At 35.5% G+C, this 27,558-nt stretch overlaps 1 protein-coding gene across 4 annotated transcripts in view; it reads right to left on the reverse strand.

The window, feature by feature from the left end:
- Positions 1 to 27,558, reverse strand: part of rin (ras GTPase-activating protein-binding protein 2) — a 116,385-nt gene that overhangs the window by 24,986 nt on the left and 63,841 nt on the right. For 3 of the 4 annotated variants that reach the window (XM_081726188.1, XM_081726182.1, XM_081726187.1), the window contains 3 exons: positions 23,559 to 23,757; positions 17,865 to 17,983; positions 11,114 to 11,260 (listed from right to left, as the gene is read on the reverse strand). In XM_081726188.1, the coding sequence (XP_081582314.1) occupies positions 11,114 to 11,260; positions 17,865 to 17,983; positions 23,559 to 23,757 (465 nt within the window). The remainder of the gene's footprint in view (positions 1 to 11,113; positions 11,261 to 17,864; positions 17,984 to 23,558; positions 23,758 to 27,558) is intronic. The other variant, XM_081726191.1, reaches the window with a different exon arrangement.

Consider the following 27,558-nt stretch of genomic DNA (forward strand, 5'->3'; position numbering starts at 1 on the left):
TTAAAGAACATTTCCAATAAAAGGAATGACAGAACATAGTTCTCGCATCTATAGTAGAATTAAAAAGAAAAATAATGCAACGGATTTGAATGTCACTGTCTTAGAGAGTCAGTTATCAGCTACGGTTTCTTGACTTTCAAATTATCCACATTCGGCTACACTATAATGATTTGCATTTCCGACTACGAAATGCAAATCATTGAATAATCGAGAAATTGGACATTGTGTATTGTCGTTCCGTGGTTATTCATTGATTTTCACTTCCTTCACATTCTTCCTTTCTTAGATGATCTCGTGTCACATCCTTTGTCTTCCTCTCTGTGTTTTTATTTGCGTGTGTGTAAAATAGAAAAAGAGCGAAGGAAACAGACGGATAACTATGGGTGTTTCTACATGTAGAAGTAAACTCTTTTATCCTCACTTCTGTTTCTCTCTCTCGCTACATATATATATATATATATATATACACCTGATTGTGATGGGTTAAAAAAAAAAAAAAAAAAAAAAAACTTACAATGTGATGCAAGAAATAGTAACAGCATTTACTAAAACTAACTATTAGCAATGTATTTGCAACTAAAAGTTCAACTCTTGATGTCTTGTGTTCAAATGATGAGATTCGAAAATGCGATGTCTATTAGTCTGTGATATGCACCAGTGCATTTTACATAGGAAAAAACTTATTCTGTTTTTTAACTTAATTTCAAAGCCTGGTTCTGAGTTTGATCAGCCAGCGCTTCATGTCTGAATAGTATTTGTTGTCATAAGCATTAGCTGATGTAAATATATATATATATATATATGTATATAAAGCACTTTTAATGTTGTAATCCATTTTGTATTGTTTTCAAGAATACGCCCAGTGCATGATATTGGACATCCGCCGAATGAAATGAAAGAAGACTATAAAGGTGGATCTCCATTAATTGTAATAATAATACAAAAAAAAAAAAAAACATTGTTCTTAATACAAACCAACGAAATTTGCTTGTGATATAATCTCAAACAGGTAGGCATTCATACAAAATCAGTAAAACATTTTAACTCAGATAGAAGTAGAAAATTAATAAAAAGTTCACACCTTGATTTCGTTATTTTGCTTCTGAAAAACACGATTTTGTGACAACCGCCTGTAGTGAACTAAGGTACGGATATATTTTACAATTTCTCAAAATAGTCCCCACAAGAATCAATACACTTCTGCGTTCTTCGAAACCATGAGTAAAGTATTCAAGTATTGGAATATCAGAAATGTCATTATCATACGCAGCGATAGTCTCTTCATTTGTTTGCAAGTGGTGTTCTTAAAGGTTATTCTTGAGATGCGAAGTCATACAAAAGAGGACTCAAAGCTAAATCTGGGGAACAAGTGGTCGAATACGAACTCCACTTTCCTGTAGAAACCACACGAAGTTTCCAATGCTGTATGTGGCCGTGCAATGTCGTGAAGAAAGTGAGACAGTGGAGACTTCCAGTGGACAGATCTCCAAGCTTCAAAGACACTCGGAAGACAATAAGTACTGTACCTTTCTGCTGTTACCGTAGGCCGATCATCCAACTGTGTAGTTGCTACATGGACGGTCTTAGAGGAAAAAGATGTCACCATAACCTTACCCACGCCCCATGTTTCACTTTCGAAGGTTGAGTTTCATTTTGAAAGCTCCATACTGTCGACTGCTGTTTTGTTTGAAGATTATAGTTATAATCCACGTTTCGTCACCTAGGACGATATTATGAACACCTTTGCTTTGCCCATGCGAAAATCTTTTACGAATACAGAGGCACCACTCTACGTGGTCATGCTTTTGCTCAGGCATAAGCACATGTGGGACCTAGCAACTGCAACGTTTTAGAAGATCGAGATCATCTTTTATTATGGACCGGCCTGCAGTTGATCTACTTTTCAAGGTCCAAGGTCGACTATATTTCCTCGCGGTTATATCTTTCAGCAATAGAAAGCATACGCTTTTAAACGTGATAAGTTTCAGTTTGACAACGGTATTTGAATTTAGTATCTAAAAACTTTTCACCATGCTCCTCTTACAATTCACATATAAACTCTAGTAAATCGTAATACGGAGTTAACATTGATGCGCCAAAGAAAAAGTAGAAGGCGGCAGAAGATATATGTATTTAAAGAAATTTATCATCTGAGCTGATCAGGAATTACGTTTTGTAATAAGATTGGCAACTCACCTTGCTTTGCTACATTACCATTTATTTTTCAATTGGAAAGTTCTATTTTAAGCATGTCGTTTTTCTGAGTTCCGTTTCAACTGTTCAGATAATTTTCTTTAATGTTCACTGATAACGACAGATACATAGTTTAAATCCCCTTTCCCTTAGAATATTTAATTTCAATGAAGTTTTATGGAAAAGACAAAATACAGAAGATACTCTACTTTTGACATTAATATTGGAACACCTTACCTCCATAAATTGTGCCTTTAATCAAACTGATATGAACAAGAAGCCCAGCTTGAAGTGTACTACCTACTTTCGAAAAGTGACTGAAAACGGGACAGATGTTTTCCCGGTACAGAAAACTATAAATTCCACAAAAAATTAAGTAATTTTGAAAAATTTTCACCCCTTCTCCTCATTATCTGCCGGTGGGGACGAACTTGGACTTTAACGCCATTGTGAGCGTCATTATTGATTTCAGCTATCAGAAAACTATGGATTGCACATTAACAAAAGTCATTTTGCATTATTTAACATGTCATTCCTCCATACTCCCATTCCTTCGAGTGTATTACACTACAATATATATATATTTATTCTTTCTTCAGACTGAGTCATATCTAGTTTGGCTGAAGTTGCTTCAGACGTTCCGGAGTTACTCTAGAATATACATTTATACACATACATCCAAATACTTATAAATGTGAGAGCAGTGCCTTTGGCTCTGCTCGGTAATCAACGTAGGGACCCCAAAAACTATGGATTCGATACCAACATCAGTCGTTTGATTATTTTTTCATGTCACCATCCAGCCACTACCAGGGGTACTCATGGGGCTGAACTTGAACTTAAACGACATCAGAAGTGTTGCTATTCATTTCAGTGACCCTGCAAACTATCGACTCTTCTCTAATATTAGGCCAGTCAATGAAGGGTCGAATAAGGAAAAAAAAAAAAAAAAAAAAAAAAAAAAATGGTGGAAAGCTGAAACAAATTTTATTTTCTTCATATAAGTGTCCGTAACAACATACTAATTTTGCACCACTCTACCACCCCGGATTTGGCCGCCATCTTGGAAAAATGGCGCCAAAAAATAGTTTTTTGTAAATATCTCGAATGGAAAGAATTTTAGAGCAAAAGATGTTATTACAAAAAAATTCTACATTAAATTCTCTACAAGAAATGTTCTCTTCATTTTTTCTCTAGGATGCACCGTTTAGATGTTACAGGCGTGGTAAAGTACGCATTTTTCTTTCAGCATCGCTTTGTAGTAAAACTTTAACGAAAATTTTCTAATACTTTTTGTTTCAGTGATTTTTCTTATATAAAATATAAATTAATATATTTTTCATTCATTGCAGGTGTGACTAAGGATAAGTAAACAGGTCTATTAGATAATCTATGTTCAAGATGTCAGCTGAAAAATGTTTTATCTGTGAGAAACTTCTCGGTGATGGTGTTACATGTATAGTAAGAGAAAAGGGACTGAAAACATTAGTAAACTGCAGTATTAAAGTGAAAGATGGAAACGAATGTCAACTTAAGACTGACAAGTGTTAACACTTCATGAAAAATGTAAAAAAGTTTTCACAAAAACAAAAAGGTAGCAAAGCGTTGCTATCACAAAGTACTTCATCACCTACGCAGATAATCCTTGGTTCAGAAGTACTAAGATTTAATTTTCAAGAAGCCTGTCTGTTTTGTAGACAATGTACACTCATGTCCAAAAGTATTGTCGCATGTCTATAACTGTCTTCTTGTAAGAATATAATTTGATAATGATTTTGCAGAGTACTATTAATACTGATACTTTGTGTATAATCGAGAAATGTATATTTGTGGTAAATTTCATAGGAAATGAATTATAAATACGAAAATTAGAATGAGTAAAACAAAATGTTGCTAAGTGGACACAAAAGTTTTATTTTCTTCTAAATGTTCGTATTTACTGCTCTTGACATGAAATTTGCCACATACATATCTTTGTCGATTGTATACATATTAACATTGTAAGAAATACTGGGCGAATTCGTTATCAAATTATATTCCTACAACAACATATTTATAGATATGCGACAATAATTTTGGACATGAGTGTACATCAGATGAATTTTCAAAGAGGCGGAGTAAAAAACTTGTGAGCGAGCGTTAAAGTGTACATCGCGTCGAAACCATTCACGTTAAAGGTTCTATTATGGAAGCAGCCGACAGAAGAAATGACGACTGGGGCAAAGAAGTTAGTATTAGGATTGGCAATGTTCATGATTTAGTTGTTCCTGAAGCCAGATACCATTCTTCACGCATGAAAAAGTTCTACAAGATTTATTCCGGAATGAAACGTGGTCGTTCAAAAGATAATGTTGTTTCAAATGTCTTTTGCTTTCAATTACCTTCAAGCTAACAAGGAAGAGTGCTAATTTTCATTCAGTAAAATTTTTCAAGATTATAATGATACACTGCCAACTGAAAAAGCAATAAGATCTGAACTGAAAGAAAATTACTCAGAAAATATTATTATATAAACAAACAAAGAATGCAGGGTGCAGAAAAACCGAAACTTATAAGAAAACTGCCTCAACATATGGTGCACACAGTCGTAACGAAGAGAGAACATTAAGAAGATGCTTACTACCATACTCTTGATTACGATGACCGCAAGAGGATGAAAGATATTTTGGTGTAGCTGCTGCAATTATGACGTGAGAAATTGTTATACTTTTCCTTTCCCATTTTGTGCTATTCTCTGTCTTGTTTTTCAAGATAGTAGTATCGAGAAGGCATTTTAAGGTCCCATGAATGAATAAATTAACGTCATTCAAAGATTATCTACTAATGACTATTAATCAGTTTCGTAACCTGGGATCTGATATCTTCAGCAATTATTTGTCCTTCTGTCAATATGATTCTCAACTTCTCTTCGTTTATATGCTTACGCTTTTGACGATCATACCATGCATCGGTATCACGGAAGCAAACTATGTTCTTTATGTTTTTGTTTGTTGGTATAATATCTGAGTAATTTTCTTTCAGTTTAGTTTTTATTATTATTATTATTATTTAGTTGGTAGTGCATCATTATAATTTTAAAAAAATTCACTGAATGAAAATTGGCACTCTTCCTTGTTAGCTTCCACAATAGAATTTTTAACTTGAATTCTTTCGATGCGATGTACACTTTCATGCTCACTCAAGTTTTTTATTTATATATATATATATATATATATATATATATATATATATATATCTGTCTAAAAATTCATCTGATGTACATTGTCTACAAAACAGGCAGGCTTCTTGAAAATTAAATCTTGATACTTCTGACCTAAGGGTTATCGGCATAGGTGATGAAGTACGTTGTGATAACAATGCTTTGCTACTTCTTGTTTTTGTGTTAACTTTTCTACTCTTTTCATAAAGTGTAACACTTCTCAGTTTTTTTTTTTTTTTTTTTTTTTTAACTATACATGTAACACCATCACCGAGAAGTTTCTCATAGATAAAACATTTTTTAGTTGACATCTTGAACATAGATTATCTAATAGACCTGATTACTTAATCCGTCACACCTGCAATGAATGAAAAATACATTAATTTATATAAGAAAAATCACTAAAACAAAATAGTATCAGAAAATGTTCGTGAAGGTTCTACTACAAAGCGATGCTGAAAGAAAAATGCGTAATTTGCCACGCCTATAACATCTAAACGGTGCATCCTAGAGAAAAAATGAAGAGAACATTTCTTGTAGAGAGTTTAATGTAGATTATTTTTTGTAATAATATGTTTTGCTCTAAAAGGCTTTCCGTGCGAGATATTTACAAAAAACTAATTTTTGGCGCCATGTTTCCAAGATGGCGGCCAAATCCGGGGTGGTAAAGTGGTGCAAAATTAGTATGTTGTTACGGACACTTATATAAAGAAAATAAAATTTGTTCCAGCTTTCCACCATTTTTTCCCCTTATTCGAACCTAAATCATCCCTTATTGACTGGCCTATATCGGTCGTTTTCGATCATTTTATGTTATTCCATCCCATTCTCACAAAATGTGCTAGGAGGTCTTGCCCCTACTGCAGGCTAAACTTAAAGGTCATCGGAACCTCACCAATGAATTTAGGGACACTGAAAGCTAAGGATTCGATACTAATATCAGTCATTTTTAATTATTTTTACATCTTACAATTTCACCCTATCTCCAGGGTGCTAATGGAGGCTGAACTTGAACTTAAATGGCATCCAGAGTGCCACTCCTTATCTAAGCAACTATGGATTCGACGCCAATATTGATCACATTCGATCATTTTTGTCTCCCCTAGAACTACTACGCAGGTCTTATCCTAACTGGGAGCAGACGGACTTAAAAGGCACCGAAACTTAGGGACGCCGAAAACTATGGATTTGACACTAATATTGGTCATGTTTAATTATTTTTACGTCACCGTCCCCTACGAATACTAGTGGGGAATAAATTTAAATTTAAACGGCATCGGAAGTGTCACTGTTCATCTCAGCAACTGCGAAAACTATGAATCGACACAGACATAGGCCGTTTTTGAGTATCTTTACATTTGAATTCTCCTACTCACCTGTGTGTGTTAAGGATACTTACCTTCACTGGGGATTGAACGTGAACTATTGGTGACAGTTTCCGTAGCCCTATCAACCCATGGACCCAGAAAACTATGTATTCGACACTATTATCGGTTATTTTCGATTACATTTATGCCTCCCACTCCCCCTAGATGTGCTAGGGGATCTGACCCTGACAGAACTCTTTTCCAGACCATCAGTACTGTGGGTACTCACCCACACAAATATATTATATATATATATATATATATATATATATAAGCATTTTAGAGTGCTGAACTGCTTTCCTTACTAAAATACAATTTAGTCTCTTAAAGTGGCCAGTGAACACGGTGAACTTGCTGTGAACACTTTTGAGAATAGTGATTTTACTGTCTCCAACCACGATTCGATTTTTGATATTCTGTTTATATTCGCATGTTCTCTTTATATGTCTGACTATTTCAAGATGATATATATATCTCATGCTGTAACGAAAATATGCGTATTCTCCGTATGAAAAATAGTTGCAGTCAAATATATTACCAACACTTATTTATTGCTATTACACGATTTACTTAATTTGTATTTAACGTTCACATATAATATATACCGACGTTCTGTCAACATCCACCACATTGAGATACATTTTAAACACAATAATTACTTATGTCCAGAAATGGTTGTATGAATATATAAACTAGTTATTTTAATGTAATTATTTTATATAATTTATCATACATTGGGAAATGTATCATTACATACCAAAAAGTTTGTCTTAGACGGGATTCGAACTCACCACTTTACGAAGCTAACATGGGCACCGCAGATGAGCTTCTAACGAAATACACCTTAATTTCCAAAATGAGATTCATATCCGATGCTATTTTTTTCCTATGTCTGTTTGATTCTACTGTCGATGGAAGAACTATGTTCACTGCCTTTCCTTTCATTGGAAATGTTCTCTTACGTATGGAAATGAATGTGACAAAACCACCACGTGCTCAACGTAGGCATAGTTTCGAAATACTGTATCATTACTTCAGTGAATTATTTTTTGTACACTTAATAACATTTCAACATGTCTTATCACACTTAAAAGAAACGCACATCGTCACAAATATTTTCCACTTCCGAAGTCTGGCTTGGGGGCTCGAACCTGGTATCTTTAGTTTACTGTTTCCGAAAATATCCGAAGTTAGAAAACCTTCACCACACAACAACCTAATCAATGAGGTAACCTTTTTGGAGTAAGATGTACATTACATACAGGAGCAGTCGTAATGATAAGCTTTGTTGCTTAACCTTTTTGGAGTAAGATGTACATTACATACAGGAGCAGTCGTAATGATAAGCTTTGTTGCTTACAAACTCTTGTGAATTCTAGGAAAATTGTAGTCACCCCTGTACATATAGCTGGGGCTGCCGAAGGCATTCAGAAAGACAGTAACCAAGATTGAATCAGTAACTGAATATTTGTTCCAGAATTTCCCATGTCTAAGTATAGAGTAGATCAGATAAGGGATATTTGTTGGTACATCAGATCTCGGGAGACCAACAGTTTGAATCTATTCTTACTTCTGATAGACAACACACTTAGCATTGTTTTCAGAATGTTACAATACTGTTCTTGGGGACCAAAATAGCTGATAATTACACGAACCTTGTAAAAGAACTCATACTTACGAGAAACTGGATGGAACGCGACATTAACGATACACTTCCTACATTTCCTATGGATGTCTTCCCGAAGTAATAGTGATGAACCATGGGAAGGATTCTATCAGGACATTTTCAGTAATTGAACAGTGATATAAAGGGAAGTGGAATATTGCTATGTTAGCAGTTCTGCTGAATATTTTAGAGATGCATTGAACGTTTCCTAAAAGCTACAGATGAAAAGACGACGTGTGTACGTCCAATTTTATTCCTACCATTTGGACATTCGAGATATTATATATATATATATATATATATATATATATATATATATATATATATATATATATATATATATATATATATATATATATATATATATATATACAGGGTGGGCTATTTTAATCAATCCACGGAAATATCTGAACAATAATAAAACACAGAAGAAATGTTTGAAGTACACGTTATATATTGCTAAGGGGGAAAACCAATTCCGCCAAAAGTACCCCTCCCCGCCCCCCGTAAATGGGGGTAACTTTAAAATGTCAAATGGGAACATGGGTCGAGTAATACCTCGTTCGAAAGGTCTTGGAAAACTAAGTAACACTGTGCCAAAAGATGTTTCATATGGAGCACCAATTTCAAAATGGCCGCCATGATATGGTTCGGAAACTCCAGTACCCGTAGTATGAAAACCATGGAAGGTAAATGAATGGAACAAAATTGAAATACGTAAATATCATAGGGCATATCGAATGATGTGATCCCAGTGACCTCACTGAAGGGGTCTTGAGGGTTAACTTCAAAATTTCAAATAGTAACACGAGTCGAGTGGTATCTCGTTCGATAAATCTTGCAAAATCAAACATCTTGCAGGAGAAAACGATTGAGGTGAAATAGTAGTGTTCTCAAAAGGCCGCCGAAATATAGTATCCGTGTCAGAGAAAAGGTTTAGTACCCATAGTATGAAAGCGATTGGAAATAAATCAACAGAAGAAAAAACTGGAGTAGGTAACCGACGTAAGGCACATCGAGAGGTGTTGTCGGGGTGACTCCAAGGGCCAACTGAAGAGTATCCGGGCCAACTTGAAAATTTCAAATAGCAACTTGAAGCGAGTAATATCACGTTACATAAACAAATGAATATTAAACAACTTCTGTAAGAATATTTTCGACATGAGACCGTTTTCAAAATGATCGCCAAGACATGGTGACTGTGTCTAAGAAAACGTCTAGTGCCCATAGTATGAATACGGTTCGAGATAAATGAAAATAACGAAAATTAAATAGGAAAACCACGGAGGCGTTCCATGGCTCGAGAATGATACAACAGAGATTAAAATGTTAGAGTAAAATTGCCATAATGTATAGAGAGAAGTCCAAGTCCTGCAAAATAATCTCTCCCTGTGCTCTGTATGTGAGTGGGGTGAAAAGTAATTGTGAAAGTTCAAATGAGAACTTTAATTCGCAAATTACGGCTACGCTACAAATAGGTATGGTGTGGTTGAAACATTTGTTTGTAAGGATGACGCTGTAGTGATTAAAAAAAGGTGAAAGTTTATTTGAATGGTAACGCATATCTGTATGGCTGAGTATGATTTGATGCGAAACCAGAAGGAACGTTATACGAAAGAAGTTGTCGAATAATGCAGTTGCTGGAACTTACAAACGTGTGAATTTGCTGATCTCCGTCCCTACAGAAACTTTTATGCAATGCGCGCTGATTATTCGGAAAGCATTTCGGGGATATACGTACACACCGTATCGTCCCTCAAGCTCACAATATGATATGAGTGCTAATAGTTAATCAAAATGTAAATGTGGCCATCCGCATTAACTCAGTGCACCAATTCTCTATCCATGAAGTCTGCCTTCCAAACAGCACTGGGTAGGTCAAGCGTACGCCCGAACCGTTGTCCGGTCGGACATTGAAATTTTGAAGTTAGCCCACAAGACCCCTTCAGGGAGGCCACTGGGATCACAGGAATCACATCATTTGATATGCACTATGATATTTACGTATTTCAATTTTGTTCCATTCATTTACCTTCCATGGTTTTCATACTACGGGTACTGAAGTTTCCGAACCATATCATGGCGGCCATTTTGAAATTGGTGCTCCATATGAAATATCTTTTGGCACAGCGTTACTTAGTTTTCCAAGACTTTTCGAACGAGGTATTACTCGACCCATGTTCCCATTTGACATTTTAAAGTTACCCCCATTTACGGGGAGCGGGGAGGGGTACTTTTGGCGGAATTGGTTTTCCCCCTTAGCAATATATAACGTGTACTTCAAACATTTCTTCTATGTTATATCATTGTTCAGATATTTCCGTGGATTGATTAAAATGGCTCACCCTATATATATATATATATATATATATATATATATATATATATATAATCTTTAAACTATTATTTTGATCATAAAAATTTCATTGAACAGTGTAACTGAACATTCTTGAGCTTTTCAGGAAGGCTCAAATTGTTACCACTATAAGACAATATTCATGTACAAGTTTAACAGCAAATTTATCAATCACTGGAACTATTCTCACGTCAGAGAGCGAGAGAGAGCGAGAGAGAGAGAGAGAGAGCGAGAGAGAGAGAGAGAGAGAGAGAGAGAGAGAGAGAGAGAGCGAGAGCGAGTAGCTAGCTTAGTAATTCGACAAATTAATTACATTACCAATGCGAACTTACCTTACTACTAAGGACCTCCTGAACAGATGCTGGATCTTCAAATACGATAAAACCATAATTTGGAACCCTATTACCATTTGGACCTTTAGCATTTTGTTTACTGTGTATACGCAAATCTAGGATAGTTCCATACTTGCCAAATAGTTTCTATACGAAGGAAGAGAAAAAAAATTTGATTACAAAAAGAAATGTTCAGTGATTCTCATTGTTCATGAAAATATTTACTGCAAAATCAGAATTCCTTGAATAATTTTGGTATTATTAATTGTATTATTCAAGGTTACTGATCTGTATTATTTTGAGCTATTTGTATCACTAACTCTACATTAAAAATTTATTTATTTATTATTTTACCAAAGAATGAGAAAAAAAATAATTATGATACAAAAAGTTTCGCTAAACACTTTATCGAATACAGAGAGGATAAAAGAGGAACATTAAACAGTAACTTAGTCGTGAACCATCCACGTGTGCAAAACAGCCTTGGAATGTAGCTTCACGATTGTGTAATCAGGCTGAAGTTTTTAAAAAAAATCTAACTATCTGATGAGCCTTGCGAAACAGTTTATAGTGTACCATTTCAGTGTGCGATTACGTTTTTCCTATTTTCAGCTTCCATTCCTTTGTATTATATCAACAACGTACTTAACTAGATATATTATTAACCCGACATCAGTAAGTCCGGGAAGACCCGAACTTTTTTTTTTTTATATACATTTATTAATTTTTAACAATGTGCAATAACCCGTACTCTATGACATCGAGCAGCAAGTTACAGGAAAGAAATCTGCACTCAAGCATGACTGCCACGAGTCGTTAAAAAGTTGCTAATTTAAAGTATTTGAAGTCTGTGGTGCTCAACTTTAAATACCGATGTGGAATATAACTTGACACTCGTTATATTAATACTGAGTTTATAAGTTATTAGTTGTCTAGAGTTATCCATTTTGTTTTTGCGTGTAACACAACAACGTTCATCTGATAAAAGCCATCAGCCGTATTTCCTTAAGAAATACCGTAACGATGCACGTTGTTGTGAAGGCCCTGTTTTATCAGCATTCGTTCTGCATCACGTCTGTTCTATTTCTTTCGGCAAACTTTCTGAAGACAGACAGTTTGAGCGGGTGTCCACGCTGCAACGGCAGAAAACCATAAAAATCCATTGGGGGAGATCAGGAGATTTGGAAGAATTCGTGACACACCCACCATCCGATCCATGTACGTAACTGCTGGCTTTGCTGTATGACTGAATGCATTGCCCTGGTAAATTACAACGCGAGGCGTATTACAGTAGTACAGGAATGGAATATAATAGCAATGTGACTTCAAAATGTTCTGGTCACAGGTTACATTGGTTTTAGCATTTTCGTCCATTCTACAGTAAAAGTAGTTTCCATTATAGCAGCAACCAACACCAACCATAAAACCAAATCAACAGATTCGCATACCCAGTCCGAGCGATCTCTAGAATCAAGTTTTTTTTTTTTTTTTTTTTTAAATCTTGATAGACAAATCTATGCTTTGTCCAAATTTACTAACTTCCAGTGATCTCCTGGTGTTAACTGATTTAATAAGCTGTCTTCATATTGTATTCTGTTGTATACCTTACTCAATCTGTACTACATTAAGATCTACAACATTGGTCCAACTTCTCCCTTTTTATACATCTCGTCTCTATTTCTACTAACTGAACTTATTATCACTTTAAATGTTTGTTTATGTAACAAAACTATTTGAATCATCTCCCTCATCTTGTTTTTCCTCTTGACTACGAAATTTCTCTGTTTTACTGTACGTAACACAACTGCTCCACAGCACAAGTTACGTCTAAAATTTTAAGCACTTTTTACCTATTATTACACAACCTAACTTTTCAACGTTTGGAAGGCAGTGTTCGCACAGCTTTAGACTTTTCCTCTGCATAAAATGTAAGGGATTCAGCATATAAAATGAAGCCTTACGTTTCTTTGTAAGTTTATCTTTCGCAATTTATCACCGCGAGCGAATGTTTTACTCCTTTGTTATTTCTTTGACAGGATGGGGTCATCACACTGCACCAAGGAACACCAGGGCGGGCTATACTTATTTATTCAATACTGCGTTGATTCTTTTCTATGACATATTTTATATATATATATATATATATATATATATATATATATATATTTAACACTGTTTACTTTCCTGACTGTCTAAAACCAATGTCGGAAAGGACACGAAAGGTTGCAATTTTTCGGAGTCAGTATGACCACTCTCATACTTACAGCCATGATCTCTGCTAGTTAAAACAGAGATTCGGAATGTCTGCATTTATCGCTTTGCTATATGCACACATTACCACCTAATTATGACTGTACTTGAATGGGTGAAATGAAAAAACAGACATTCCCACATTTTGTTGAAACTACGGGATAAGTGGTTTCTTAACGTTGTGGCATGTCTGCAAAATCTATTGGAGTCACTTCCAAACAGAAAGCGGATGGTTCACTAGTGATTTGGACTGCAATTTCCTAGTATTATATGTCCTACACACTCGTGATTACGTTCAGAGGACAATATTTCCAGTGATTACATGGATACTACGTAGGTGACCACGTGCATTTTCTACAGTCAGATCTTGACTCCACCAAATGACAATGCGCCAATACACACTGTAATTCATGAAAATCGGCACGAAAACAACGCCACTCCTAGCCTATCTAATCACAGACCTTGACATCACTGAACCCCTAAGGTCAGTTCTAGGGTTTAGACTCCAAAGCAGATAGTCTTGGAAGCGGACACAATTGAATGCTGTACTGCATAAAGATTAGTACAATGGTCCTCTAGAATTTAGGACATACGTCTCTATTCCACAACAAATCAGAACTATCTGAAGCAGGTTAATGGTAGAATCTGCATGAACACAAACATATTGTCACTTATGAATGCAAGTATTTTGACACCCGCAGTACTAGTTTTCTTGTGGAAACTCTTAAGCCATCGGTTGGTTACATCGGAGTTTTTCATTCTTTCGGTCAAATGACAAGAGTGCTGGTCGTTACACAGATCACAAAACCAGTGATGGAGAGGTAGGCTGTGATACATAAGTAACACTTTAAAGCTCATTAAATGGAAAGCCTATCAATTTCTGTATTATAGTTACAAGCAGCTCAAAACTGATTTTGAGTTTTTTTTTAATCGTTAATGAATAGTGCATAAAATAAGGTAAATAAATTACATCCTGATGCAACTTAGAACTTATTTATTCATTCTGAATAATATCCTACTACTACTATTAATGTGAACCAGCAAATTCGCACACCCTGCGCGAGCGTACGACATTATTGTTGTCTGAATGATAGAATATGATACAAAATTAAAAATATTTATGGCTAGCAAAGTAGTTTTAATAACACGATACTATTAACGTGTAAGAATTAATAGTATCTTTAGTTCTTTAATTAAGAATTTCTCGATAACTACTCGAATTTAAGACGTCCTCGAATCTAAGACGCACCCCGATTTCGCTGGGTTAAATTAAGGAAAAATAGTAATATGTTCCGTTTTTACTATTACTAAAACGCTCTTTGATATTGGTCATTTTCGGCGATTTTTATATATTCGTTTCCCCTCCCCATGTTGCGGGGTACGGCATGATAAAAATTATCCCAGGCCCGAATGTCATGTATGTTGAAAATTGATCGAGATCGGTTGGATGGTTTAAAAATTAAGTTCTATTTTTATATATTAACCTCCCCTTCCTCTCCCCTAGCTTCTACCGTCAAAGTGAAAATAAATAAATAAATAAATAAATAAAAACTTTCCGGACTCGAACATCATCTATGTTGAAAATTTGATTAAGATCGATCGGAAGGTTCAGAAGTTATTAACTCACGAACATGGTCACTTTTAGTTTTATATTTATTGATTTTTGTATCTCTCCCCTTCCTCCCCATCCTCTACGTTGTTCCGTCAAAATGAAATGGTAAAATCCATCCCAAGCACGAACGTCATCTATGTTGAAAATTTGATCGAAATTAGTCATTTGGTTCAAGAGTTTTTAAGTTTTATTTATTTTTTTATAATTTCCTCTCCTCCCCTAAATTCTACCGTCAAAGTGAATAGCTAAAAACACTTCCAGGCCAGAACTGCATCTACGTCAAAAATTTGATCGAGATCGGTCGGGTGGTTCAAGAAATAGAGTCACGAACATAGTCACTTTCAATTTGGATCTGAAGTTTTTTGTTCAGACACCGCTATTAATATATAGAAGATTTATCCCAAATATTAAGTAACTGTCGTCATTATTATTATTATTATTATTATTATTATTGAAGCAAACAGAATTAACATTAATTCTACAGAAAATATTTCCTGAATTTGCGGTCTTTCGTTATAAATTTGAAATAAAAGGCAAACTTACAGTTCCATTAAACTAATTTCTTTCACTTTTCTAAGTTCTAATACCTGCATACTCCTCTTATGCTAAATTTAAAATTGTTTTGGTGTCAATTGCAACATTTGACTGATTTTACTAACAAAAATATAATCTATTTTTAGCAACGGTGAAACTACACGCTAGTTTGCTCTTTACGCCAGATTCGAAATTTTTCGATGCTAATCCCTTGATCTTAGTTTGATCAACAATTTCCAACGTTTGAGCGATCTTACTAACAGAGATATAAAAGGCAGCAAAGAAAGACAACCCCACTTGATCATGTCAATCGTTTCGTCAGGTATGATCAATAATTTTCAACGTTTGATAAGCTTTACTAAGAGATATAAACCATTTTAACAGCGGGATAACATTACAAAAAACTGGTATAAGTAATTTTTTAAACTGCTCTGCATACTACATACAATATGAAAAAGGCTACTTTGTATTTCGAAGCTCATCAATTGTCCAAGGCACAGAAAAAGACAAAAAATAGATAACAGTTTTGTTTGTTGTGTACGTAGTTTCCTTCCTCTTAGTATGACTGAATATACTACTTAATTGCAGTTTAATAGCTGACTTAAATAGTCGTTTCTTCAGTTCTGCAATACGACTGTAATCGTTACTGTACTACATTACATATGTACCAAGGAGTGTATATGTGTTTTTAGTACGGGAAGAATTTTCTCGCTTGTGTATTAACATGTTCTTAGTATTTTTGTTGGAATATTACAGTTATAACCAGGGCTACGGCGACCGGAAATACGAGTCTGGAACCTTGCTTATTTACGGCCAAAACATGTACGCCAATGTAACAAATTAGATTTCTACTACGGTATTAAGAAGTTTTGTTTCCAGAACTGGCACCTAGGTCGGAAGAAAAATTTTCGAACATTGGCTATAACTATCAAAAATATTTATATAATTGAATTAAATGTTTTCCTGCAACATCTTGTGCCGTTTTCCGCACATCTGCTTCGGGGGTCTGCTTTAATCCATGATCTCCAAAAAGCAGAACGACGTTAGTGCTCTTCCTTATCTTCCAAGCTGTCACCATGAGTTTTCGGAACCAACTTTCTATCGTATGTTCCATCACGTTGCCTTAATTTAACCTTCACATTCAATAAGGTTTCGAATTGTTTGGGCTCCTCTGCGAAAAAATCTAAATAATTACTTTGAAATAGACTTTGCGAACCGCATTTTGGCTTCTTTCAAGCATGATAATAGACGAATGAACAGATATATTTTCTGTGATGTCATATCTACAAAGTGCTATACGTAAGCTTTCGAATGATATTAACAAGGCTTAAGTTAGCATGTTTTATGACTACTGGTATAAGTCAAAGTAAATTTACCCAAATTCCTACATTAATTTTTCACAATAAAACGAAATAGGACACTGGGGTGTCCTGCAGTCCATCAGAATATTATATGCTTAAACCCTCCGGGAAAATGGTCACTCGTTTTGCGCCGCGCGGACATACTGGTCAGACACAGGTTCTAATGGTTCTATTCTAAATTAATTTATGAATACTAGGCCTACTTGGTTGCATTATTCTAGTACAGCAGACTCGACTATCCGGTTCCCAACTATCCAGCCTTGCTTAATAAATAAATAAAAAAAAAAAAAGAAAGAAAAAGAAAATATATTTTCAAAACTATCTACTCGACTTGTAACGTTTCATAGAAACGTGACTATACCAAGAAGCAGTCATCTATCAAGAAAATTTTCAAAACTTCAAACTAAGTTTTGACTCTTTCAGGGCTACCTTTTCACATTTGTGTAACCATTTATCAACGTTAATGTTTTGCTTATTTTAAAATTGTATGTATGTACAGTGTACATTATGTCTTCTCAACCCGTGGTACGTACGACTTACGGAGTACGCCAGTGGAAAACTTGAGAAACCTCTGGTTTATATTATTTCATGTTTGCTGCAATTAAGCTAGAGATTATTAAATTAATCTTCAAATGCGTATGATATTTTTATTCTTCCAATACTTCTACATTTTTTAAAAGTACAGTAAAATACAAACACATTTATAAAAACCTGGTCAGAAAATATTAAGAGCAGGATTTGTTATAAAAAGTGTTTTTTAATGGTAACGGTGCGGCAAGAAGTGAGTAATTACAGAACTTCGGTCTATTTGGCTTTTTGCTTATCCTGCCTGCCCTTCCGCCAAATTAGGCCAGATATCTGAAATCTACTGTATACATTTACGGGACGAGATAAGACTAGAAAGAACTCTTCTAGATTCGAGACAAAACCATGAAATCTTATTTCTAGTCTTGTTTCATGAACAATACTAGCTGAAATGTTCAGAATAAATTACCTTAAGATCGTCCTCCGAAGCATGGTGTGGTAAATTCCCCATAAATAGCTGTTGATTGTCCGAATATTGCTGCATGGTGTTACCTAATCTACGCCGATCACCATCTCCACCAGTGTTTCCTGTAAAAAACAATCCATTCAACACAAAAAATTTACAGGTTTAGGTTAACATCTATAAATTAGGTTAATTTCTCGTCTCCTGACTTGAATAATAAAGCAACAAAAAGTTGATAATCTGAACATAATTACTTTATTCACGAAAATATTATTGGTCTTTTCCCCCACATTCCTCTAGCTTTCAGTATGATGCGTCACAGCGCTTTTATATCCACAAACACAAATACGTGCTTTACCCTGTATCTTCATACGATGAACTACAGATCGAATTTCTCATTCTCATAATGTCAATTTCATAAAACAAAAACAAGAGTACATAAAAAAATCTAATTCTAAAATATCTTGAAACTATATAGTAGTTGTTCTTAATTTTTGGCAATACTTTGGGAAAGAATACATTCTTTTTTCCTCCAATTTTATTTCTTCCCAATCTAAAATTTTACGTTAAGGTATTTTTTCTACGTGTGAAGTTGAGTGGAAAGTACTTTGGTGGCATCATTTTCTACTTTTGTTTATTTTTTTACACCGGAAAACACAGTGGGTTTATTATATCATCAGGAAGGAAAACAAGATGAGGATGTTTTAAAGGTGAAGAAGATATCTTTGGGCAATGAAGATTTTAAAAACTATTATGAAAATTTTTGAGGAAACATGCAATGTTTTGTACATGGAACTGCCTGTAAAAGCCTGTCAGATTTTAACAGGCATTATACAGGCGCCTGTTTCGGCGAAAACACATGTAAAGAAAATATTACAGGCACATTGTCTTCAGGTGATATGCATGTCAAAAAAGTATTAAACTTCTGTTGGAAATTTTTGCACGGAAACACGCGTTGTACAGAGCCTGTGTACATTAAAATGAGAACATGCAATGTACACGTAGTCACTCACAAGCAAGTAAATGGAAGGAATATGTGCATGTAAAGTACCTTGAATGGATTGTTGATAACATTCGCAATACAGTAAGAATGAAAAGAACACGGAAGGTGCCTGTTTATCAACATGTAACATACATGTATGACATTCGCATTAAATGTAAATACCATGTATTAGCGTATAGCATGGAAAACGCATGATGTATGTTATTTTACATTTATCATTTTCGTGTACATGCGAAGTAACTCCCCTACGTGCAGTGTACAGGTGAACGGGAACATGCAATTATCATGATTGCCAATAAATTGATTAAACAGATACGTATGCTGAACAAGGTAGATTGGTGCTGAACATTCACGTTATACGCATAGGAGACATGCAATATTTAAGCACAAGTCTCCAATTCGACATTCGCTATGCAAGGTTCTGACACATGTGTAATATATGGGATTATAATTAAACACATTGCCTGTATTATCTCCGTGTACATGCGAAGTGTGAACCCACCTATATGCAATGCACAGGCAATGTGCAGGTAAACTAAAAATGCAATGATCATGATTGCCAATAAATGGGTTAAACAGGTGCATGCAATGAACAACGTTGATTGGAGTGAATCAATGATGTTATAGGTGTAGGAAACATGTAATATTCAGGCACCAAGTCTCCAGTTTGTCATGCACATATGCAAGGTCCTGACACATGTATAGTACTTAATGCGATGTACTTTACATGTATATTTCGCTAACACGCCCACTAATTCGCTAACACCTGTATTTCACATGTATTTAACATGTCAATTACATTTTTATCAAATGAAAAGCAGCTGTCGTCAGATCCTCATGAGGTAACGTATATGTCAACTACATGGAATATGCCGGTTACGTACATGTCTTTCCACTCTCTACATGTTATTTACACGCATTTTTCACGTTGCAAGGTTGCAACCCTATCAACATGAAAACTACCTGTTTCCGTGAAATGAACATGCAATGATAGTGAAAAAAATCGATGCCTGTCTCATGCCGTTGAAAGTGTTCCATTTTCAGACGCATGTACAGGTGCCTGTAAAAATATGCCTGTTTATGCATGTTTCATAGGCGCCTGTAAAACACCTGCATTTTCTGTCTGGGAATCTTATGCAAACACTGTTAAAACAAAAAGAGTGCAGTTTGACTAAATTTGTGTTTAGATGTACAGTATTTCCAAATATTGTGCATATTTTCGTTGTATAAAATAGCTTCGACTAGCCACATATATAAGATAGAAGGGCGGAACTCAGAGGTATTCAACCTCCCCCCCCCCCCCTCACAGGTTATAGGTGTTTTTCTAGTTTTTAAGAACTGATTGTATGTCGCAGGTTCTTCTGCACCTACTGTGGTTGTTTGTAAGTGTTGGGATGTAATATGGGTAGAAAGTGCGTGAAAATGTACACATACCGTTAGGTAGCGGTTATTAAGTAAATAATATGTGTATTGTTTAGATTGAAAGAGAATCTAGATTATGTTGATGCAATTAAGATATGTACGATTGAAGATTACTTAATATCTATTAGTTACAGGCAATGTAATTGCTTATCCAGTAAAGATTACTTCCGATAGCTCGTATAGTGTATACCTACAAAAGGTATAGAATAAAAGTGACACTTGAAGCAAAGCTGTTAATGATTTTGGACAAGTCGATACTAATAGTGTAGACACACTTTTTGTATTTTGCTTCGATTCTCTACAATATGCTTTCGGTATCTTTACTTTTGACGCTGCAATATTTTTGTTGTTGTTGGTCTGATTTCCACCCAATTACCCCTAGGGGGTAATCGGTGCAAAATGATTATAGCTATTGCCGGTGCACGTAAGCCCGTGGGGGTGCTTGGGTGTAAATGAAGAGAACTAAAGCTTTCATTTGGTGTATATAAGTTGTATTTCACTTAAAAAGTAATAGTTTTATGTGGCCTAGAAAAAAATATACATTTGTTTACGCAAAATAAGGAGTAACTTATTTCTAAATCTCAAAGATATTTGAATGCCTTTTCAAGCCTTCCAGTTATTGTTTACAGTACAGTATATTGTCCTGTGAACTTAATCCAAAATGTTTCACATACGAAAAAAAAAAAAAAAAAAAAAAAAAAAAAAAAAAAAAAAAAAAAAACTATAAGCGGTCAAAACTTTGGCCGAAAACTAACTTAAAAAACTGATATTTAAACATAGGAGAAGGTGATAACACTAACGCTAAATAACGGTAATAGAACATGTGTTGGAACTCTGTATTGATAAACAGGTTCTATTTACACCATCAGCTTTATTCACTGTTCATTTTTAAGTATTTTGCTAAGCCTGCAGAGAGGCTAGGAATGGAATTTCCGTTTTTTTTTTTTTTATTTGTTCTGAGTCTCCTATGCACTTTTTCCTTTTTTTTTTTTTTTTTTTTTGTCAGGAAGTATAAAAAGAGCTCCTGGAAGCTCGCGTCGTCTGTTTTGGGGGGAATGATACATAGAATTGGTCGCTTCTTAAGAGAAACTGGCCAGTTCTTGTAGCTACAGCCACAGAGGGGTCCGTTGCAAGAGAACTCACTTAAAATTTTTCATTGAATGTTTTTAGATATTCAGGTCTGGAATATGTCTATTCTCCGCCAGAGATGAAAGGACTCTAGCCTTAAGTTAGGAAATATCCCTGGATAGGTGGTAGGAAATAGAGGAATATTTTAGAAACAGATCCTACGTCTATTCTGAAGGCAAACGGATCTACTTGTTTTGGTAAAGCAGTTATTGATCCCTTACACGGTCGGCCAGGAACTGAGAGAACTCTGGCTGTACCTAGACTGTTTGAATATATCCTTAGACTAGGAAGATTTTTTTAAAATCTAGTTGCGACTGGGTTCGGTTTCTATATAAGCCGTTAGTTTTCACACTGCAACTTCTATGAAAGGATTGATATTTACCTAAGTTTCTTTAGCCTTGAATGCAAGGTTCTATGATGAACTAGGCCACGAAAAGGCTTTTTCTTTTCTTTTACCTATTCTAATAACCTAATCTACCCTATGATTTTAGTTAATGAGTTTATAGAGATTCCAAGCAGTGCCAGGCCAGAGTGTTCCTGAGGTCAAACGAACAATCTTTAAAAGGAAATTTGTTACGAGCAAGTGTAAGGCAACTAAGCGGAGATTCTCTTTGCCCTCTCCATCCATAATTGGAGAAGGTGAGCAAATTTGTTATCTTGACGACAATTATATTAAATTCTCGATTGCTACTAGTCTAAATCTCGTAACCTAATATAAAGCAATTAACGTTGTAAATAAAGTATTAATTTTCAGCCTAAAAGACCTCAATTTTCTTTACTACTCCCAAGATATATTTTGTATTCTCTTTGCCCTCTCCATCCATAATTGGAGAAGGTGAGCAAATTTGTTATCTTGACGACAATTATATTAAATTCTCGATTGCTACTAGTCTAAATCTCGTAACCTAATATAAAGCAATTAACGTTGTAAATAAAGTATTAATTTTCAGCCTAAAAGACCTCAATTTTCTTTACTACTCCCAAGATATATTTTGTATGAATATTCTATCATTGGTCGTGCAGTGCAGCACTTAGTGTTTTCAGTAACGATGAAAATTGATATCTCCTTTGGAGTCCGAGTCTGACCGACGAAAATGACCACTGATGTTCAATAATTTTGACAATATGAACTGGAGAATATTCGTCTTGGAAAACTGAGTCATTCGCCGGAAAAAGTATATGGACCACAGGAAAAATCATAAATCATTCCCAGTAATAACCAAGAAATTGTCGCCTACAGCTGCACAGTCGCCGTTATGTTTCACAGTAGGAAGGAGGCAGTTTCGAATATAAGCTTCTTTGGGCGTTTGCCATACACAAACGCGCGCTGTTGTTACAAATAAGGTGAAAGAAGACTATTTTCCGTGTTTTCAATCACCAACAGTTGACGTATTAAAGCGTTGTTAGCGGTGCAGTGGTCATGGGTTTGGAAACTGCAAACTGACAGCAAGACGATCAGATATGCAACTCATGTCGGACACTAACTGTCACAAAAGAACTGTTCCAATTGTTAACTAAATTTCGTAATCACTTTTGCCGTATTCGCTCTGCGGTCCTTGCTGATGAACTTCGTCAATGCTAGTTAATCTTTGTCACTTACTTCTCTTCTGCCCAGTGTTGCTTTTCGTCGACGTGCTTTTGCCATATGTTCTGTATTCAATCACGTATGTTCCTCGTGACACGCCTTACACACTGGCTGCATTAGATATACTTGTGCCAAATACAACGCACCAGCGGCTCAAATTCAGAGATATCTTCCATTTTGCTTCACTGCCATCTGCCCATTTGAGCACACTACTCCATTATACACAATCTAACGTATTACATACGATCATTAATACCACTAACAACGGTGAAGTGCTGCACATTCATCCTCAGTATCACCTCACACACATATTACGTGTTGCAAACTTGTGTTTTCATTGCTATTTTTAATAACCGTTTACCTATTTCTTTTAAATTTAATTTATTTTTGAAATTGAGACAGGCAAATATACAAGGACATTTTAACTCAACATGTACTATTTATATATATATATATATATATATATATATATATATATATATATATATATATATATATATATATATAATGATTTGATGTATTAATATATTACATTTCAAAAGCTAAGTTTATTTGTACCTACTTTCAATAAATGAATCCTTCGATCTGCGCGGCCATTCACCAGTATCATCAGTTGGACCGCCTCTGCCTGGCCCTCTATCTCTTGTACCTCCTCTGATTGCTCCACGAGGTCTTTGTGACGATGTTCTCTGAGGCTGTGAGAATCCGCTTGAAACTGAACCAGCAATGGAGGGTTCCTTCTCACTTCTTCCTACTGGAGGCTGTAATATACATATTTATATATATATATATATATATATATATATATATATATATATATATATATATATATATTTTTTTTTTCTGTATCCGTTATCTCCGACTTTAGTGCAGTCAAATTTCTTTCCGACTTTAGTGAAACAAAAATACACACACACACACGCTATATAACATAGTCAGACGAAAGCTTTAAGTCAGAGTAAAATCCTGTTGGTTAAAGGTATGATGAACACAAGAATAATGAGTGTTTGTGAAAAAAGTAAGTGAATAAAATTTAAAGTGCACCAAGAAAGAAAAAAAATCTTCATTTCAAGGCCAATCCGTTTGAAGCGTTTTCCAAATGTACAGAATTTGATTCCACTTGAAATTCCTTTTAAAATCTTGTTATAAAAAAAGTCATTGTTGTAAAAAAAAAAAAAAAAAAAAAAAAAAAAAAAAAAAAAAAAATTACTCTATTTGCTGAGGCCTTCAGCCAATCCTGTAAGTTGTAACGCCTATACAAGATGTCCCATAAGTCCATTTACATAGGCCATCTCGGTAACTATTAAAGATACGAAAAAATGATCAGAGAGCAATGTTGTTGGAAAGTATGTGTTTTCAATCTAAAATGTTGGAATTTTCGAGATTGGATCAACCGTTTGGGCTCTACACTGGTATAGCGCCCAATGGTAATGAAAAATGCAACGTTGCCACGTCATCCTTGAACAACAATTAAGGTAAGTGTGTGTGTAGTTTGAAGTATCCTGGAAGCATATTTTCGAAATACACTCAGCCCTAGCCAGAAGGCATTAGGTTTGGCAACATCGCACGGAAACAAATGAATGCTGAATTGCATTCTAACCCGTTCCTACTACTATTACTACTACTGCTGCTATTATTATTATTACTTTTGCTACGGATCTGTATAAGTACAAGGGCAATCTTATTTTAATGAAAGAAGTTTAATGAAAATTTTAAAAAATAATCGTTAAATCACTTTTTGAATATTATTTTAATCTTATTTTAACGAAAGAAGTATTATAAAAAATTTTAAAAATAATAAGAAAAACTTTCCTAACGCAGGATTTGAACCCACGCTAACAACGATTTTCCTTACTAGCATGTTGCGCTAGCTCACTCGGCTACTAGGGCCGACAGCATCTGGCCTTTACTTTGTGCTATATGTAGGTCATGACTCGTGATCGCGATATAAACGTCATTAATTTTTTCCTACATTATTGCCAAGCGTAACCCCGTTCACAATGCCTTATGGCTAGAGTTCAGTGTATTTCGAAAATACGCATCCTCGACCAAGGAGAATAGAAGGAACGGCAACAATGAAGGATATGAAGAAGGATCACACGCAACGTTAATCCAAGGCTTTGGCGTCACCATCAGAAGGGGAGGAGAAAGGTACGAAAAAGAAATTGAATCGAAATTATTCACGGTAAACAGTTATTAATTGCTTAGTGATGTCAACAAGATGAGACAAGAGGACAATTGAATAAAATTATAAAGGGTCTAAGTGCCAAAACTCAAAAACCAGAGAAGAGTCGATATACATGAGTTATCGCAATACAAGTTAAACGGGTACTACGAAAATGTGAGTGCTTTAAAACAAAAGAACGACTTTTAAGCTATAAACTCGTTACAAACGTATTCTGCTTGGTACTAACAAGGGATGTATGCGAACCGTGACAACTAGATATCTATGAAAATTGGTACCCTGTGGATAGCTAATCATCGTTGTGATAGTCACTCGGTGCGCAAATGCCTTGTTTACCCGCTACGTATAATATATATACCAAGCAGTGACCGAGTGAGGCTGTGCCGAGTTATACCCCAAAAACGCTCGGAAAAGGCAGAAAATGAAAAATGTGTGCAGGTAATCGGATACCTATGCGAGGGGCGCACGTGACCAAGAACACGGCAGTACTGCCACACAGTGTTGCCATCAACACAAACTCATAGTTTTTCAAATAGAACATATACCATTTTCTGGCATTAAAACAATTGGCATAAAACGTGAAAGAAAATAAGCAAAAGATGAGTTATTAGTGTTGCCAAATAAGGTAGATATGAGGCTATGATGCTAAGAAATTATAAGATCCGTACAGAGAAAGAAACAAATGTACAATAACAACAATATTACAGAATAAACAAATGTACAGTAGGGAGTAAACTACAGCATGCATAGCATTCAGTGACCAAAGGGTTTGATACAGAAATAACCTCAAAAGAGAACATGTTAGAGTAGCCGTAGGAAAAGAAGTCCTATGTGACATAATGAGGAAATGTGAACAGCATGTCTTCCCGCCTGTAGCGCAGCAATTCCAATGGCGTTTGTGTAGAATCGGTATCTTGAACCATTCCTGAGAGCTATAAAAGAAACATCTTGGGGTTGCAACACTGCACAAAATACTGCATGCATTCCAAAGTACAGACACGAAGACGTAGCGCCTGAAAAGAGTATAGAAAAGCTGTGACAGGTAACAAATCTGTGACAAGAAAGTACGTCAGAATCAAGTCGCAAAGATTAATGACCTGTGATAGGTGTGAGTCAAGAGTATAGGAAACGTTAGCATGTGAGACAACGATGAAGATAAAACACACTGCATTCAAGTTACCAGTAATATACAGACGCAAAATATTTTAACATAATACACCAATGCATACAACAGAAAAGCCATAGATAGTATGACAAAATACGTACGTTCCTCGTCCTAGCCATACACTCGATATGACGCATCAAGCCCGTTAATTACTGGATGTTATGCATGCAGTGGTTTATTCTCTACTGCACATTTGTTCCTTCTGTAGTCTTGTTGTTGTACATTTGTTTGTTTCTCTATACGGATCCCATAATTTCTTAGTTTCACATCTCCTTTATTTGGCAACACTGATAACCTTTTGCTTATTTTCTTTCACATTTTATGCCGATTGTTTTAATGCCAGAAAATGGTATATGTTTTATTTGAAAAACTATAGAAATGGTTTGTGTTGGGATGGCGACATTGCTTGTGTGACAATACTACCGTGTTCTTGGTCAACTGCTCCCCTCTCGTAGGTATGCGGTTACCTGCACATTTTTCATTTTCTGCCGTTTCCCGGTGTTTTGGGGGTAAACTCGGCACAGCCTCACCCGGGCACTGCTTGGTATATGTATTATACGTAGCGTGTAAACAAGACATTTCCGCACCAAGTGACTATCAACACGATAATTAGCGATCCACATTTAGTCAGGGTACCAAATTCCATAGATATCTAGCTGTTCGCATACGTCCCTTGTAAGACAACTTTGAACGATACAATTCTATTTTACTTATAGCAGCACTTTCGTAGATTCTGTTTCATTATTCAATTGTTGTCTCGTATAGAAACAGAAGCGCCAGTATCATTACGTTTTCAGACGAGTTCAAACGAGACAGATCAATTATCTCGTACCCAGCCACTGGTGTACGGGTAGCGTGCCTGCCTGCTACATGCCATTTGGGAAGGTCGAACTTGGCACGAAATCTGCTTCGATAGGCCACACTAACTAATGTTTCTACTTGTTTTCCTCAATCCTTCACGGGTGCATGCCAGGATAGTCCCTTCTCTCAGGCCAGGGCCGCTTCCTTCTCCTAGACTTATCTAAAGTGCCTATGTGACCTTGAGGTAGAGTCCCGTTCTCTCCTTGTGTCATTTCTTTGAACAAATAAATAAATGAAGTTTCTCGGCTGGTGAGCTTCATTATTCATTTGCAGTTCTCGTCTCGGCTCGTAAACTTGTCTCATCTTATTTTGCTGAATGATTGTTTAGTGTCGTGTATGAGTTTTCGAAAC

This window comes from Thermobia domestica, chromosome 1, assembly GCF_964235325.1.
Source record: "Thermobia domestica chromosome 1, izTheDome1.hap1.1, whole genome shotgun sequence".
NCBI lineage: Eukaryota > Metazoa > Arthropoda > Insecta > Zygentoma > Lepismatidae > Thermobia > Thermobia domestica.